Source organism: Gymnogyps californianus, chromosome 3, assembly GCF_018139145.2.
Source record: "Gymnogyps californianus isolate 813 chromosome 3, ASM1813914v2, whole genome shotgun sequence".
Taxonomy (NCBI): domain Eukaryota; kingdom Metazoa; phylum Chordata; class Aves; order Accipitriformes; family Cathartidae; genus Gymnogyps; species Gymnogyps californianus.
The window spans coordinates 1,497,111-1,513,829 of record NC_059473.1 but is presented as its reverse complement, the minus strand read 5'-3'; the positions used below and the strand labels follow the sequence as shown (position 1 = coordinate 1,513,829).

Sequence of the window (16,719 nt, the reverse complement as noted above, 5' to 3'; positions counted from 1 at the left end):
ATGTGCGGCCTCCGCTCCCGGGGATCGCCAAGCCCGGACCGGGCACGGCCTGGTCGTGGTCGGGGCTGCGGGTCGGAGCCAGAAGAGCTTCACCCAGCCCTGGCCCGCCAGCCAGGGAGTCCTTGCTGGCCAGGCAGGGCCTGGCCTGGGGACTGACAGACAGTCGGCCTGCAGCCATCCCGCAGGTAAATCCTGTTCCTGCCCTCCCCGGGGCAAGCCGTAAGGCTGTGGTACATCAGCTTCTAGCTCGTGCTGGAAAACGTGCACGAGGGCACGCTTCGCACTTAACTGGTAGTCACTCTCCCCGCCTCGACAAAACAGCACCCGCAGGCAGACGAGGCCACGACGTGGCATCGGCAGCTGTACGGAAACCCCTGTTTCTAACAGTCTGCCAGTCTCGAGGTTAAAAAACGCCAAAAGGTGCACCGTGAAAAGGTATCAACACATCACTGGTAAAGTAAGTACAACTTGGACCCAGCTGGTGCGGTTTGGACCAGGCACTCCAGTGAACTGCAGCTCTGCTGAACAGGGGCACTCGATACTGCACACCCCCCCGCGTTTGCACTGAAGGAACTCCCAAAGGTCTGAAACCTTGTTTCTACCAGAAAGCCACAGGACTACTTCTTTGGCTACAAATCAGCATTTCGCGATCTTAAGGGGCGCCGGGCAGTATTTTTTTTTTCCCCCTGAAAACTTTTAAAACTTTGACAGTTCAGTAATATAGTTGAAAGCCAGCAGCCTGCACAGCATGCAGTAAATCCTCCGGCGCAAAGCAGGAGCACCCCCTTCTCTCAGACTCTTCTGGAATTTGCTAGCCAGGGGTGGGGAAACAGGAACACCCTACAGCTATCGCCACAATTCCTTGTCCAAAGCGCAAGAAGAAATTGAGAGTCGAAAGCACAAGCATCCTTCATTTGATTTGCTCATTCACCCTACCCAACGCCTGCAGCTATTTCACCACTAAATTGTCCCCACAGGGTTTTTTTCACGTGCGTACTTTCACAAGGAGATCTGTCACTCATTACAAGCGCCCGTAAAGTATGTTTTCACTTATCAGAGAAATAAACACATCTAGGAATATCACGTCATGACTTTTGCTAGTTTAATGTATCAGCAGCGCTCCCTGGCAAGGGCAGAGCAGCGTACCTCAGTAGCAGACTTAACGCAAGACGAGTACAGACAACCCTTTGAAATACGGAAATACATCTGGCGGCAGCGTTCCTGTGTCCTCAGTATTTTGTTGGGTTAGTCCGACGCGGCTCGGGATCCTGTCTTCTGAAGGACAGGAGAGAAGGCCTTGCTATTCCACGGATGCTGTCCTTTCCCAGCAGCGCTTCGACGCCGTTTTCACCAGCCCTTTGCAAACCGGCTCCGACAGCGGCGTGGCGGGAGCGGTGGGGAGGACGAATCCGGTTCTGCTCATACCACATCCACCGAGGCGAGGCTGCTGGAGGAGACAACCGGAGGGTCGCCTTGACCTCCCAAACCCGCTGCGAGGGCAAGGAAGGAAGGAAGGAGGCCGGCAGCCCGGCCGCGGGGACCCACCGAGAGCTCTCCTCGGCTCACGCCGCCTCCAGCTGCTCCTGAGCGGCGGCGAGACGGCGCTGGAGGCGGCGCTGGCGCCAGCGGAGGAAACGGCGGCGGGCACGGCCGGCCTGCCAGCCCACCAGCACCCCGGCCGCGAAGGCGGCCAGCAGCGCCCAGCGCACGGCCCGCTGCCGCAGCGCCTCCGGCCCCATCCCCGGTCCAGCTCCGCTCACGGCTACGGCTCGGCACCGCCTCCCGCTTCCGCCGGCGGCGGGGGCGGGCCCCGTTAAAGGCGGCGGGACCGGGGAGGCGCAGCGTCTGCCCGCGCCATGGCGGAGGGGGTCTCGCAGGTAGCGGAGCGGTCTGGTGGGGGGTCCCGCTGGGGAGGATTCGGGGGGGGGTCCCGCGGCCCTGCCCGGGACGGGACGGGACGGGACGGGACGGGACGGTGATGTGTCCTCGCTAGCAGAAGAGGGAATGCGGGTGTGCGAAGCTGCGGCATCCCTTGTACCGCTTGTCGCCTCTATAGCGTGCCTTGGGGTGACAGGGACCTCCCCTGAATATCTGCGTGGAGTTTGTGTCAAGCTCCAACACCTACTGACCAGCTGTCTGTGTTTTTCCCCTTTCCGCAGGATCTCCTGCTGGCAGCAGCGTTTGTCTCCGATGCGCAGTACAACAGAAATATTCCTTTTAACACCTCCCCGGAGGCAGTCAGGTAAGGAAGCCTGTGTCCCCGCAAACACCCACACCCTCGCGTTGGGAGCAGGGCTCTGTGCTGGTCTCGCGGGCAGCGTGCGGTGCTGTGTGGCACCCAAGCTGGGATGGGGAGAACCAACCACAGCTGTGTCCAACGAGCAACAGCCAGCAAAGGCTGGGGACCTCGGATTCACCAGCTGGGTGCTGAGAAGGTTGGGTGGGTGGGATGCAAAGAACTGGATTTAAGCTGAAATCCGTGTGTTGAATGGGGCTCATGAATGGCAGCTGTACGTGGAGGATGGGAGAGGAAACAAAAACTTGTTTATTCCTGGAGAAAAAAAAAAAATCTTCAAGACTGAAGCTGTAGCACTCTGTGGGGATGAAGAGTATGGGAGGCTTGGTCAGCCCTCACCTGTATGGAAGGGGTGCTGAAGTGTGGCCGTGCTGGGTGTAAGCGGCAGGGTTTCGGTAGCAGGGGCCCCCACAATTGGCCCGTGTGGGAGAACAGCCCGGTGCTAGGGGGACACAGGCATTGTCAGCTGGTGCGGCAGCGGGTGACGCCAACCCACGGCACGCCAGAACTTCAGTTAGTTGAAGGAGCATATGGTGCCTCTGCTCAGGTGTACTTCAGAAAGGGCGGTAGCTGCTAGGGGCAGGAGTAATTAAAAGCTTATGTTAATTGGTGATACGTTAAGTGAAATTCCCCAAGTCGAGGATATTTTGCCTGCAATGGTGACTGTCTTCCCTTTTAGTTGCTGGTAAGAGGCTGAGCAGCTTCAGTCGGAGAGGTGACTTTTCCTTCAGGCTCGGACTGCTTTAGGCAAACTATTTCTATGTGTAAAACTTAAGAGAAGGTGGCTAGTGTAGAAGTGAAAGGTGATACAGCAGCAGACTGCCAGCAAAGCCGTGTGTGAGCATTAATGCCTCCTATAGCCCTCCCCACAAACCCCTTCCCTTTTACTTAGTTCTCATGTCTTAGCTAATAAAGTTTTTTGGATATCTTGGAGACACAAGTATGGTTAAGTATGTTTGTTACAAAGGATTTGAGCAGGTGTGTGCTGTTGTGTAGTTGTAATGCCTGTCTGCTTTGGAAAAACAGAATGTGTGCATGTAATCTTGTCCTGCCCAAGTATGCTTGGTATAAATAATACAAATGATCGGGTTTTACGTGGTTGTGCCTCGGTGGCGTTATTAAGGGCATAATATCATGTCATATGTATAATCACCTGCCCTGTAGCCTTTATGCAGGTGGTTATTTGGCAGATGAGATGACTGTGTGGCAATGATGGCAGCTCTTTTCTTGACAGAGAAACTATATGCTCTGCAGATCTGCTCTGCATTTCCCCAAAGGAGCCACTGTTGCATGTCATTGTGTGAAACCTCCTGTAGGAGGCTTAGAGCCAATGTGTTCATGGTTATTGATAGCGTTCACCGGAGGTTTTGCTGCCGTAGGGGATAGAATACTGCTTGAGCTGTGTATAAAAGAAACAGTTTACTGTGCAACTCCATATTTCTCTCTGGTGGCTTTTCTTATCTCTTTGCTTTTTAACCTGCAAAGAAAGGATGTTAGATAACTAATCAGACTTAGTTTGTTTGTCATGTGGATGCCTGAGCTTAGCAGAAGTTTGCGCTAAAATTAAGGAACAGGATAATTACAAAAAGGAAGCAGCTTTACCAAATCTGTATGTTGCAGTCTTAAACAGAACTGAAGAATGCCTGCGTTCCACCTTGCCGGGCTTTTTGCTCCCTGAAAGGGAGTATAGCGTCCATCAGCTGTGAGACTATAAGGAAGGGCCAGGAAACAAATTGCCAAATGCCTGGCTGGCAAAAATCGTGCTGCTGTTACCCTTCTTCCTCCATGGCTGTTTGGGACAGCATGTGCTGTTCTTCCAAGATGCATTTGGTGAGCCCATGGGTACGTGCACTGAAGCCTTTATTTATGGTGCCGCTGCCTTCTTTCCACAGGCTTTATTATCTCTATAACCACTGGATTATGCGAACAGCCACATACTTCTTCATCTTTCTCAACCTGTCCCTTGCGATGTTTGAAGAACCTGCTGTATATCCACTCCCCTTCCTGGTAAGTTTTCAGTGTAGAAGCAGCAATGCAACTAGTATTGCCTTGCTTGGTAGAGCAAGCAAGGGTTCCTTGCTTGAAACTAGTTGTCAAAGGTGTCAAGAGATAATTGATGCTGATATTTCTGTTGATATCTTTGATCTACTGAAATGGGGCCAAACAAGGGCATAGGAGCTAGACAGGGACTATGAGAGCCATCGTGGCCGTCAGCAACGGCTGACGTGACTGCAGACAAAGTCATGTTGCTTTTCTGCATCTCGGAGAACAATTCCAGCCTTCTATGTGACCCAAGTCCAGTCCTCATGTCTGAAAGCAGAAGCGGAGTGTTGCCCTTAGGACTGACTTTTCTGTAGTCTTTATTTGTTCTGCAGTAGTGTGTTTGTGAGAGATGTGCTCCTTGAATCCTAAGCAAATACAGATCTACTGGCTTTAACCTGCCTGTGGCAGGGAATTTCACAAAAGGAAGCCTGAAACTATTGCTCTGTGCCAGATACGTGAGCCTGTAAAACAGCCGACAGCAAAACCCACTGGGAAAACTTTTATACTGACTCTGCCTATTTTTTCTTTGCCTGTACCCTAGCCTGAACATCCTCATCTGTGCGAAGAGGGCTAGCGCTGCTCTTGGCTGTCCTGACTTGGGCCCCTTCTCTCTCTGCAGGTCACTTCTCTGGTCGAGGTGGTGTGCCTTCTGGTGTTCTTCGGCCGACTGACACATTTTGCAAAAGTCACCCTTCGCAACGTGTTCTGGAAGGATACCAAGAACATCTGCATCATGGTTGCAATCCTGGTGAGTTAGGCCAACTCCAAGGTTGAAGTGGCCAATGTGGAGGTGGCTTTTTCCTCCTGTTGCTTTCCTGGTAACATAGGCCTGATGCACAAGGGCTCTACAAGAGCCGTGGCCAAATCGACACACAGTTGGGCCCGTTCTCACAAACCTGTCGCGTGTGCAGCTGTCTTGTATCAGCTAACCCTATTGTCTTCGCCATCTAGACACATTTCCAACATTGCTTCGGGGAATTTTCCTTCTTTCTTCTACAGTTATCCCTAACAGACTTGGCCATATATGGGGTCCTCAGGATGTACAACGTGAGGAGCATTCGATGGTCAAGAATTGTGAGGCCCATCTTCCTGATCAACTTTGCAGAGAGTCGCCAGGTAAGGAAGAGGTCTGGTGGGATGTACCTCTGGTGAAGGGTCCTATTTTTGGACAGCCTGCTGCTTTCTGACGTCCAGGGGGTTTAGTAGAAAGGTTTTTGTGCAGAAATGGCAGAACTTCGGTTCCTGTGAGTAAAGGTTTCTCTCGGAGGTGGCCTGAAGCAAGAATCTGAGATGGAGAAAAGGGTGCGTTCGCACTGGTGCTGCTTGGGCTCTGTGCAGAGTACCAAAAGGCTTCTCCCTGTACCTATGGGCTGGTTTATTGCTGTCCAGAGCCCTGAGCCTGCTTGGGGCTGGAACTAGAGCTTCTCACCAAACACGGCGCTGTGATGATTTAGGGAAGATCGCGCTTAACAAAGTGTAAGACTGCATGGAGAAGGAAGAATGTTTCTTGTAAGGTCAGCCCATGGGCTGTGCTTAGTCCAGCCTGTGTGGAGGAGCAGCCTCTGTTTGCAAGCAGAGTTAGAGGCTGTCCTCAGGAGGTGTGAACGTGAGCAGCACCGCAGACGAGAAAACTGTTTCTCCCTGGGTCAGGGGCCAGGTTACTTATTTCTGGAAGTCTCCTAGGCAAACAAGCACAAGTGTCATGCTGTTCTCAGAAACTGAACTTGTAGTCCAGATGGGTGATTTGGACTCTGATTCCTCTTGTCACGGGGAGATCTTTGCCCTGCTGCACGAGACCGTTCTGGTCCTGACTTACAAATGAATAAACTACTGTGGTGTGGCGGCCTGGGGGAGGGAGCAGTTGAACTCTCCAGCTCAGAGCGTGTATTTTGTGGCCTGGAGTGATGGGCTTCTGTCCCTGACCAGTCCCCTGCAGCAAGAGCATCTCAGCAGTGCCACAGGGCCCTCTGTCCCTTGGCTAGCGGAGTTCACGATGGTATGTAGATAGGGTTTCTCCTTCTAGCATCCCCTCTGGGGAATGAGGAGGAAAGGCCTGGTACTCTTGCAGAGGTTTTAGCAGAACGGAGCTGGCACATCCAGGTCACAATCTCTCCTGCTGGGTGACAGAAGAGTACCTGTGTCCCACTTTGCTTGCCTGTCCCTGTGCAGGCGTTTGATCCGGATGGGACGGTGAGGGGAAAAACGGGTACCACCTTGCCTCTAAACGCTTCCCTTCTCCCTGGCAGATTCGGAGAGCCTTCCGCAGCATCCGCAACACGCTGCCAGAGATCACCTATGTCTTCTTGCTCTTCATGTTTAGCCTTCTCATGTTCTCCCTCATGGCCTTGAAGCTGTTTGGTGAGAGGTGTGAATACTTCTTTTGCTCAGAGCTGGGTGGGAAGAATGTGTGTGATACTTTTGGGCAGGAGGGAATCTGGCAACTCCAAACGATTACTAGTGAATACAAGCACTGCTGATACGTGCAGTTCCTGTGGTGGGACATGTGATCTCTGTGCTTAACTTCAGATTGTCCTTTTTCTCCTAGGAATCTCCAGACAGCAGAAGGCTTGCCGTATTTCAAAAACTACCTAGAAATTGTGTTTGACCTCTATGTGCTGGTGACGACAGCAAACAGCCCGGATGTCATGTATGTATGCTGAGCTTGCAGTCTTTCTGTTGTGAATGCTGGTGTCCTGCTCCTAGTGGCAGGATCTCTGGTTAGAACAATACTGTGTTGTGCACAACAAGGTGTTTGAGAGCGGCAACAGGGCTTTTACTTTACCAGCCTGCAGGGGTTTTGTGAATTCTCAGCCATCTGTTTTATAAATGGCTCTGAACCAGAATCTGAGGTTAGGAAGACTTTTAGAAAAGATGCATTAAAAATACTGCTTTCTAAATGACCCAGTAGCTGATGAAGGCTTAAACCGGAGGGACAAACACACACACTGTTTGATTAAAACCCTTTCCTGAAAAGGAAGGGTGTGCTGTAGTGATCGGGTGTCTTTTTCTCTCGTAATATTTGCAGGGCTTTCTATGCAGACTTTTTTTAATTCTCACAGCTGTGTTAAACTTATGCCAGGGTTGGGCTTTCCATCCTCATTTCTTCTAACTGGGTTCCCATTTTGGTTTGTACTGTGAAGGTGCCATCAAAGAGGGGGGCGGGGAGGAATGGCACACTTCTTTGTGTGCTGGAGATGTACTGAACAGAACTGGGATGTTGCAGGGACCCTGGGAATTTAGACTGAGAAATGCCACTAGTCCTCCTAGAGTAAGCGGACGAGGAGGTCTGAGTGCAGCGAGGGTCTGTGAAGCCAATAACCAGCTTATGACTGAGACATCACCTCAAGACTGCACTTAAACTTAGCCATGTTGACAGAAGCTTAATCTCTGTGCTTTCCCTTCTGTGTCCCTTCAATCGGGGCCTGATAAACTAGGATGAAAACCTAGTGGAAGAAAACTGCTCTCTAACTGAACTAATGCACAGTTTTTTAGCTTGGGTATTATCTAGCAAGTTTGATCTGGCTATCCAAAACAGTACTTAGAAATCCATCTGGAAGACAGTTTTCTTGTGGTTTCTTTTCTTTCCCTGTTTGTCTGCCTAGCAAGTAGCAATCTCTCTCCCCTTCTCTAGGATGCCGGCTTTCGACTTCAGCTCATGGTATGCCCTGTTCTTCATTGCCTTTGTCATCGTCAACACTTATATCTTCATGTCTCTCTTCCTGGCTGTTGTGTACAACAACTACAAAAAACACCTGAAGGTAATGTTTGGAGGGGTGAATTGTGATTGGTGACTGCCTGCTGTTCTATATAACCTTGTAAGGAAATATCTGGCTTTTCCTTGGAAAGCTGCTGCTTCTGGACAGTGTGGAGAAGGGAGTACAGCTTCTTGCCTTTGCTGATGCTCTGCAAATAACAAGCACAGGTCCACCTTTCATATCGTGGGGATTGTTGTGAGTTCTGCTTGTAGCATTTAACAATGAAATATTCTATGGCGCTGTGGACCCAAGAAGCTGCAACAGATAGGGAGCACGTGTCTCTGCATTATTGCTGTTAGAGGCATAGTCCTAGCTCAAAAACGCTGTCTCTATGCAGGAGACTGTTCTCAGTTGGCTATAAGTGCACAGCCCGCTTTTTCTGCCACTGCATGTACTCTTAAAGCAAAGGAAATGTAAAGGGAGGTCTAAGTAAATCGGAACTCTTGCTGCTTCTACCCAAACTGAGTAGGTGCAGTTTGGTGCTTGTGATCAAAGGGTGAGAGCTGGAAATTCCTGGGTGCTCCCATGAGGGGATTGGCTCTTTCTCAGTAAGCAGTCTGCTCGGTCTTCCCAGAGGCTGGTCTCCCAAGGGTATGAGGTTCTTTAGCCTGCTTGTAACAGTGTGCAGAAGAGGATCTTCACCCCTGATCTCAGCAGTATTCACTTACGGATGGGAAGCATGTGTGGACTCAGCCTCTTTGCTTCTGTGACCTGTGGACATGCAGATCCTGTGATCTTTGTCATCTCCTTCCTGTTAGACGCTATCCTTTGTCTTTTCTTCCGGTTTTTCAGTGCATCGCCCAGCAGCAAGCAATCTATTGATCCTTCCAGAGTGCTGTGCAGAGAGCCCGTGGTTGCCTCTCAAACAGCATTTCTCATCACCCCCACTGACTGTGCTGTACTTTGTGTCTACTGTCACTCCAAGTGTGTTCCTCTGAGTCTCTTCTTGCATCTCTGTGCCATGAAAATGAGATTTTTTTTATTAAAAAAAAAAAAAAAAAAGAGGGGGAAGGGTGATTGAAGCTGCCTGAATCATGATACTCTCTCTAGAATGAGATCCGTAAGCTTGCTTACATGAAGCACCGCAAGATGATAGAGGCCTTCAACCTCCTGAAGGAAGAGGAAGGAGCGCAGTTTGTGGTTAGAGAAGCCCGGTGGAAGCAGCTTGTCAAGCTGGTGGCTCCTGATATCAGCAACTCCCACCGAGAGCTGCTGCTACGCATCTCGGATGATGAGCAGAAGGGTTTCATAGGTGAGCAGTGGGGCACTGCTATGCTCAAGGGGGTCAGGAGCCTGATGCTTCAAGGGTTTTGGCATTGGGACTTGTGGTCTATAATGGACCCAGAGGGACTCCAGGCCCCTCTTCCTGCTTCCCTCCAGATTGCTTAAGTCCTGAAAGGTTGTTCTTTCTGCCTGTGCTGTAGCCCGTGTCATGTACGCTGTGGGCAGCTCTTCATGGCCATTTGACATCAGGCCAAGCTCGCCATGGAGAATGGGACCTCCTGTTCTCAGCACAGGACAAGGAAAGCCTCCCTTGTTATCAGATTCCTCCAAGCAATGTGGCTTCCCACACAGTCCTCTGGAGCCTCTCGCTCTGTTCCTGCTGGAGACAGGATATCAGGAGAGATGGGTCAGTCTCCTCATGCTAGATGGTGCCCATCCTGATCATTAAAGGTTTGTGTTGGTTGTTGGCCTATGGCTTGGGCCAGTCCCCCAGGAATGGGGCAAGAGGAGCTGCTTGAGTACTGAGTTCAGCCTGTTTTGTGGTGGATACCACTTTGGGCATGTGCTTAGCCTGCTGCAGTGAACAGATACTGAGTCCAGACTGCTGCAACTTGTGTGCATATAGGTTTGCATTTGCCAGACACTGTCGGTTTTTTTTTAATGACAGCAGACTGATGCGTAGTGCTCTCCCCTACCGCAGACAAGAAGTCCTTTGTACAACTGGCAGATCTCCTCAACATCCAGGTGATTACCCTGAAAATACGCAGCCATCCGCTGGGGCAATGGATGCCTCGTGTATACAAGTCAGCTGTGAGTCAGTTCCTGCGCAGCATGGTCAGGCACAGGTAAGCCTCTACGGGTGGAGCAAGCAGCTCTTAATATTGAAAGGGCTGCAGAGCAGTGGTGGTGCAAGCAAATGCTCATCTGAGTGTCATGCTGGAAAGTACAAACTGCATTTAGGCAGACATTGGGGGTTCTGTTTTTACAAGTGTTCTGTGGACCAGCTCTGCTCTTAGCCTACCTTCAGTGGTGCGGAGAAACTAGGCTTGGCTATTGGCGAGTCCATACCTCTTCCAGTCCCACTTGTTCAGATCTTCTATAGGTGCTGAGTGTAAATAGTGTTTACTGAAAGCAAGAAGTGCTTTGTGGCCTACCTTGAAGGACTAGACTAAATGCTTCACTGAAAGGTGACCTTACCTTGGCAGTCTCTGCTGCAAAGCTGCATTGTGCTGCTTCATCAGCTCTTACCAAGTTGGTACTATGAGCTACTAGTGCTCTGTTTCACATCTGAGTCTTCCCAGAATTGCAAAATCACTGAGGTTGGAAGGAACGTCTAGAGACGGTCTAGTGTAACCCCACTGCTCAAAGCAAGGTCAGCTAGAGTAGGGTACTCAGGGCTATATCTAGTTGGGTTTTGAGTATCTCCAAGGATGGAGACTTCATAACCTCTCTGCAACCTGTTCCAGTGTTTGATCACCCTCGGTTTAAAAAAAACCACAACAAACCACAAAAAAAGCTTTTTTGTTTAAATGGAAAATCCTGTATTTCAACTTGTGCCCCTTGCCTCTTGTGCTTTCACTGGATACCACTGAGAAGAGTCTGGCTCCATCTTCTCTACACCTTCCCATCAGGTATTTATACATATTGAGCTCCTCCTGACCCTTCTCCCCTTCAGGCTGAACAATCCCAGCTCTCTCAACATGTCACGTGTCAGACTGTCCTATCCTTTAATTGTTTTGTGACCCTTTGCTGCGCTCGCTCTGGTTTGTTCATGTCTCTTTTTGTGCTGGGGAGCCCAGTTGTCAACACAGCACTCCAAATGTGGCCTCACCAGTACTGAGTAGACGGGAAAAATCACTTCCCTCGACCTTTTCTCAACACTCTTCCTAATGTAGCCCAGGATGCTGTTGGGTTTCTTTGCCACCAGAGTGCATTGCTGGCTCATGTTCAACTTGTCAGCCAAGACCCCCCCGCACCTCCCAGATCCTGTGCAGTGCTGCTTTTCAGATGGTTGACCCCCAGCCTGCACTGGTGCCTGAGGTTATTCCTCCCTAGGAGCAGGGCTTTGCATTTCCCTTTGAACATGGTGGGATTCCTCTGTGCCCGCTTCCCAGCTTGTCCAGGTCCTTCTGACCCCAGTGCACCCATCTGGTGTACCAGCCACCCCTCCCAATTCTGTATAGTCTTCTGTTTTACTCATCCAGTCTTTCTGCTTGAGAAATGCTGCTTGACTTGTTGGAAACTCAGTTGCAGTCTGTCTCTGAGAGTTTGTTTAACACTGAGAGCATTGGCAGTGGTGTACCGTGAAGGCTGGTGCTCTGCTTTGTGTTGGACTTCAAGGGCAAAGCTAAACGCTGCAGTAACTTTCCTAAACTCTCAGGTTTGGGGAGAACTGATGGGCAAAGGTAGTTTCCTAAATGGCAACGTTTGAGAGAGGAGGCAAAGAACTCCTGAAGTAAGTGTGTAACTTTTACCTTCTTGGGAGTGGCAAACTGATTTCTCTTTTTCTTCTTGCAGGGGATTTGTTTGGACTTATGATGTGATCATTCTAATAAATGCTATCTTCATTGCTCTGGATGAGGAAACCCCTTATATTTCTTACGCAGAGTGGGTCTTCCTCGCTTTGTATATAATTGAGATACTCCTGAAAGTGTATACTTATGAACCGAGGGCATTCTTTGGCAAAAATCAGTTCTGGAACTGGTGAGTAGGATGAAAGTTTGTTTTAAAGGTGGTGTGAAGTGTGACGAGATCTTTGTGTTCAGCTCCTCAAGAACTGAAAGTCTCTTGGAGAGATGGGCTGCTGGACACTAACTCCTGTGCCAGGGTGTAGTTAAAATGATCGTATGCGTCAGAGGACACTGTGCTCTTTCGTGGCACTAACCTGGCTCTGACAGAGACTACTGTTCTCTGCCCTGCTCTGCTAGCTCAGTCAAAGGTGACTCTGCAGCATGTGAAGATAGTGGCTGGGCAGGGGAAAGTGTTTCGCTAAACAAAGCTTTCCCATCTTCCCGCCCTGCAAATAGTTTGAGATGATGCAGGGCTGCCTGGCACACACGTGAGGAAGAGGGGTCACTACTTGTTTATGTCGTGTGGCGGCTTAAGCGCCCATTCTCTGTTGCCCGCAAATCTAACAGCACTGCCTTCCCTCGTGCTAGGTTTGATACCCTCATCATCTTTGCTGCCTTGACTGCAACGATACTCAATACCACCCTGAAATCGAGTAAGTGCAGCTTAAGCAGTCTGCATGCATCTGGGAAAACTCGGTGGTCTTGAGTCGTCTTTTGCCATCACCTTGGGCTTGGGAGGCTTTTTGACAAGACGATGAATTTCCTACAGGGTTTCTAAGAACTAACCCAGTCTTTCTTTTTTATAGCTACCCGTTATAAATAGTGTTTAACAAGGACATAATCATAACAAATGTAAGAACATGCTTTACCTCTACACTTCCCTGCTTATTTTTATCACAAAAAAATCTTTTTTCCTTTCTCAGCCACGAAGTACAACAGCCAGCAGATCCTGGACATTGTCTTCATCCTAAGGGTCCTCAGGCTAATAAGGATTGTTGACAGCATTCAGAGGTAATGAAGAGAATGGGATAGGGGTATGGTTTTTTTGGGGTGCAGGCTGTGTCAGAGGCTGGCTGAGACAGCGCCTTCAGTTGCTCTGCATGGCTGCTTTGGACTGACCATGGCCACCCAACAAAGCATCCCAAGGCCTTGTCCCAGCGTGCCTGGGATGAGCCCAGTTGCTGCAGCCTCTCTGGAGACTTACTTATAAATAAGAACATGTGGGGAGCACATGCTGGATGGGATATGACGATAAGCAAGCATGGGCTTTAAAAGAGCTTCCCCACAGCAGGTGTTGTCATGAATCGTTTGCTGTAGGTTCCGGGTCATCATGAACACACTGATAAACATCGTACCGACAATGTTGACATTTGGTGGGCTGACTCTGGTAAGAAATCCTGGTATCTTAGCTCAAAGCACTCCAGTTTTACAAGAATGTGTCTTAAGTCTCACGCTTGTGCTGTTTCCAAGAGGATAAATGCAAATGCCTGGATGGCAGGCCTCTGAAACTGTAAGTGTCCGTTTGATTCTTGGTCATCGCACATGTAAACGTGTGCAGAGGGGTTGGGTTCCTGCTAGTTGCCAGGTCAGGACATCCTTCTTTGCTCCACAGGGCAGTGAGGATGTTCTGTGCAGTCTGGGCTTCACACTGTAAGGAATCAAACTGTGGTTTGGGCAAGAAGCTGAAAGAGAAACCTGTTTCTCAAATAACTTCCTAAAAATAGCTTCTCATCTTATGATTTGAGAATACTTCATTTCCGTGTATTTGGGCTGTAGTTCTTGGCTTCTTATTCCTGCCTGGTAATTGCTCTTGAGTGGCTTGGGTCTCTTGGACTCTGTGCTGCTCCTCAGCAGTTTGCCGTGTCTGTAAAAACTGGAAAACCTGCTGGAACTCTAAACTTCCCGTGGAGCTTGCTGCTCACTGGAGAAGCAGGCGATGGGGTTTCTCTTCCCAGGTTGTGTACTGTGTATTTGCTATCGTTGGCATGGAGTTATTCCATGGGAAAATCCAGTTCTTCCCTGCAAACTCGAATGCTCCTCATGCCCTGGAATGTGGAAACCCAGCTCTCAAGGATTCTCTGTTTGCCCGTGGGAAATACTGCAAGAACAACTTCAACAACTTTGCATCATCCTTCATCGTCCTGATGGAGCTCACTGTAGTCAATCAGTGGCATGATATCCTTTGTGGTGGAAGGTCCGAACTAGAGCTTGGCCATCCGTGCTCTTCCCCGACTCTGCTCTTCCCCTTGTATTGCACGCAGCCACGCGCATAGTGCCGGCCGACAGAGAAATGGTCCCTGCAGAGGGCTTTGTTCGGAAGGTCGATGCTGGGGGGTATTATCTGGTTCCTCCCTTAGCACTGATCTACAGCAGGATGTTCTCCTCCTTTAGCACTCTTGCCCTTAACTCCCCATTATACTCTTTGCCAATGGATTTGCCAACGTGACGGTTCAGCCCGCAAAGCTGTATTTCATTGCCTTCCACATTGTGATGGTGATAATTATCGTCAAGTAAGTTTTGCTTTGCTCCCTTCCACTTTGGAGGGAAGAGGGGCTCTGCCCCCTGCCAGGGGGCTGCTGGTGGTCCCAGGGTCACGCGTGGTGTGACTCTTACAGACAGGCAGGACATGTGTTATAGAGGAATCTGCTGTATCTGTTCTTACCTCTGCTGAGCGCTGCTCTGACTCGGAGCTCCCCGTCTCCAGCAGAGGAGGGGATGGAGTGCTGGGGAATGAGCCTGGGAATACCGAGACAGTAGTTGATGCCCAGAAGCAGGGGGGATGTCAGTAAGGGAATGCTGCTATGTAATTGTGCTCATCATTTCTTTCAGTATCTTTGTGTCGTTCATTTTGGAAGCTTTCTTTGTGGAGTACTCCCTAGAGAAGAGTGAAGTAGAAACAGCCATTGAGCAGAAAATCCAGGAGCTGGGAATGGGAGTTCAAGAGTAAGCCCCCCAAAAGGGTAGTGCTGGATGTGGCTGGTTTGGCACATCTGATGAGGGCTGTGGGACTGGAGGAAAAAGCCACCCTCTGTCCCGAGGTGCGAGCTGAGACTCCTCTTCCTTGTCACAAAGTTCTTGCTAATCTGCCATGACCATGTAGGCTTGGTCTAGATCTTAGCAGAAGGCTACTCGTGTTGGCCTTGCAGCTCTTCCCGCCCAGGGCTGTTGCCCAGAGGACAGGAGAGATGCTGGAAACTAACACCGTGACTGGTGCTTGCCCTGTCCCAGAGAATCCGTTGCTGCTGGGTACGTGTGGGCCCCTGGGGTAGGACGTGCTCCCCCCTCGGGGTAACTTCTGGTCCTTCTGGTGTAGGGATGAGCTCCAGGATGAACAGCTCCTTGAGAACATGGAGAGTGCCGAGCACGACCTCGAGGGGGAAGGTGGAACAAAGCCACAGTCTAAAGGGCTGGTGTTTAAAATTGCCTCCAAACGTAAGTGCAGCCCTACAGTGTGCCCAGTCTTTTGTTTAAGAGGCCACGGCTCTGAACTGTCCCTGATGGTAGCCCTCTCTCTGGGGAAGCTCCCAAGCACTTCTGCTTCCTGTGGGCTATAAAAGCAGCTAAAACCCAGGTGGGGATTTTTGGAGAACTGTGGACACTCTCATGTTTGCTGTTTCTTTTTACTTCTGTAGCAACTTCTTTTCCTCTCTTCTACCTCGGCCCTTCTGTGCACGCTTGTCTTTGCTAGCCAGTCTGTGAAGACGCTGCCTTGGTGGCTGAGGTCCTGCTGTTGCCAAGAAGTCTGTTTTCTTTTCTCCTTCCTATATGCACTTTGCATTCCTCCTGGCTTGGATCACGGGGTGACTGTACACTCCTTTCCTCTAGCTTAATGACTACTTTTTCTTCTGGCTTTCTTGCTGTACCTTAGCAGTTCCCCAAGCTCATGCTTCTCAGCATGGCAGCTGACTGGGGTCACAGATCCATTGAAGGACACACAGGAATAGAAGTGCTTAAAATCTTCAAATAATGGTCTTATCCTTTACAAGTGCTCCCAGTGCTTAAAAGTATATGGGGTGAAATACCAGGGAACATCATTTGGGGCATTTGTTTTCTTGCCTGTTTAGTGTAAAACATGGGGAGCAGCCTTTGAGTAAGAGCTGCCTTAAGGTAGCCACTACCTAGCTTCTGCTGAGGAACAGGAATGGATGCTGACAGGGACTCTTTTTTTTTTTTTTTTTTTTTTTTTTTTTTTTTTTGGCCACCTGCAGGGTACAGGACGGTTGACGCTCTGCTCCAGCGTATGTTTGAGGCAGAGATACCCCTTGAGGACGAAGGCCCCTCGTTTGAAGAGATCTTAAACTTGTCCCCTACCACTGCTCTACCCAGTAATCTGACTTCGGAGAGTGCTGCGTAAGGGGGGCAATCCACGGCGGTCGACGAGGAGGAGCTAACGCTCAGCTGCCCGGGTCTCGAGCGTGTTCCCTGGCTGGCTGCCTTCAGCCACCGCGCTCACACGCGTGGCGGGGGGGCCAGATTACACAGTGGAAGAGGCAGCTGACGCCGGAAACGGCTGCGTCATGTAAAAGAGCTTTATCTCATGTAAAGTCTCGTATAAATGTTGAAACTGGAAATACCCTTACGGGAAAGCGGAGGGAGAGTTTGGTGTATCTGACCGTGCCAGTCGAGCAACGGTGCTGCATTCAGTATGTTATGGAATACCTACTTCTTGTAACTGGAATCTTGTATTACAGCGCTCTTATATGCATGTATGGACCAACGTAAGCTGGATTAAACAGCTCTGTAGTACATTAAATTCAGCAGTCTGAGGAAAAGAAATCAAACCGATTATCCCAGAGTTAATGATGGGAGGGGGCTGGGTGCGCTGCGTCGC

The 16,719-nt window shown here is 50.0% G+C and overlaps 2 protein-coding genes across 2 annotated transcripts; one reads left to right on the top strand and one right to left on the bottom strand.

Moving 5' to 3' along the window:
• Window positions 1-1,088: 1,088 nt before the first annotated feature.
• Window positions 1,089-1,739, bottom strand: MTLN (mitoregulin). The gene is made up of 2 exons (XM_050893024.1): window positions 1,546-1,739; window positions 1,089-1,447 (listed from the first exon to the last, which is right to left on the bottom strand). The coding sequence occupies exon 1, from the start codon at window positions 1,737-1,739 to the stop codon at window positions 1,563-1,565; it is 177 nt and encodes a 58-aa protein (XP_050748981.1). The 3' UTR covers window positions 1,089-1,447; window positions 1,546-1,562.
• A 117-nt stretch (window positions 1,740-1,856) lies between these two features.
• LOC127014641 (uncharacterized) lies at window positions 1,857-16,654 on the top strand. Its single transcript, XM_050894129.1, has 19 exons — window positions 1,857-1,877; window positions 2,160-2,242; window positions 4,189-4,303; window positions 4,959-5,087; window positions 5,339-5,455; window positions 6,586-6,704; window positions 6,885-6,986; window positions 7,971-8,097; window positions 9,145-9,346; window positions 10,019-10,163; window positions 11,836-12,021; window positions 12,477-12,541; window positions 12,812-12,899; window positions 13,206-13,275; window positions 13,844-14,063; window positions 14,308-14,398; window positions 14,718-14,831; window positions 15,202-15,320; window positions 16,097-16,654. Exons 1-19 carry the CDS (start codon window positions 1,857-1,859, stop codon window positions 16,240-16,242), a joined length of 2,259 nt encoding a protein of 752 aa, XP_050750086.1. The 3' UTR covers window positions 16,243-16,654.
• The last annotated feature ends 65 nt before the right edge of the window (window positions 16,655-16,719 follow it).

What these genes read in the sequence shown, in the direction of transcription:
- MTLN (XM_050893024.1), bottom strand. Translation starts at nt 1,739, where the DNA reads ATGGGGCCGGAGGCGCTGCGGCAGCGGGCCGTGCGCTGGGCGCTGCTG.
- LOC127014641 (XM_050894129.1), top strand. Translation starts at nt 1,857, where the DNA reads ATGGCGGAGGGGGTCTCGCAG. An exon ending in GCAAACAGCCCGGATGTCAT is followed by an intron (nt 6,987 to 7,970) that starts GTATGTATGCTG and finishes CCCCTTCTCTAG; the next exon opens with GATGCCGGCTTTCGACTTCA. An exon ending in ACTACAAAAAACACCTGAAG is followed by an intron (nt 8,098 to 9,144) that starts GTAATGTTTGGA and finishes TACTCTCTCTAG; the next exon opens with AATGAGATCCGTAAGCTTGC.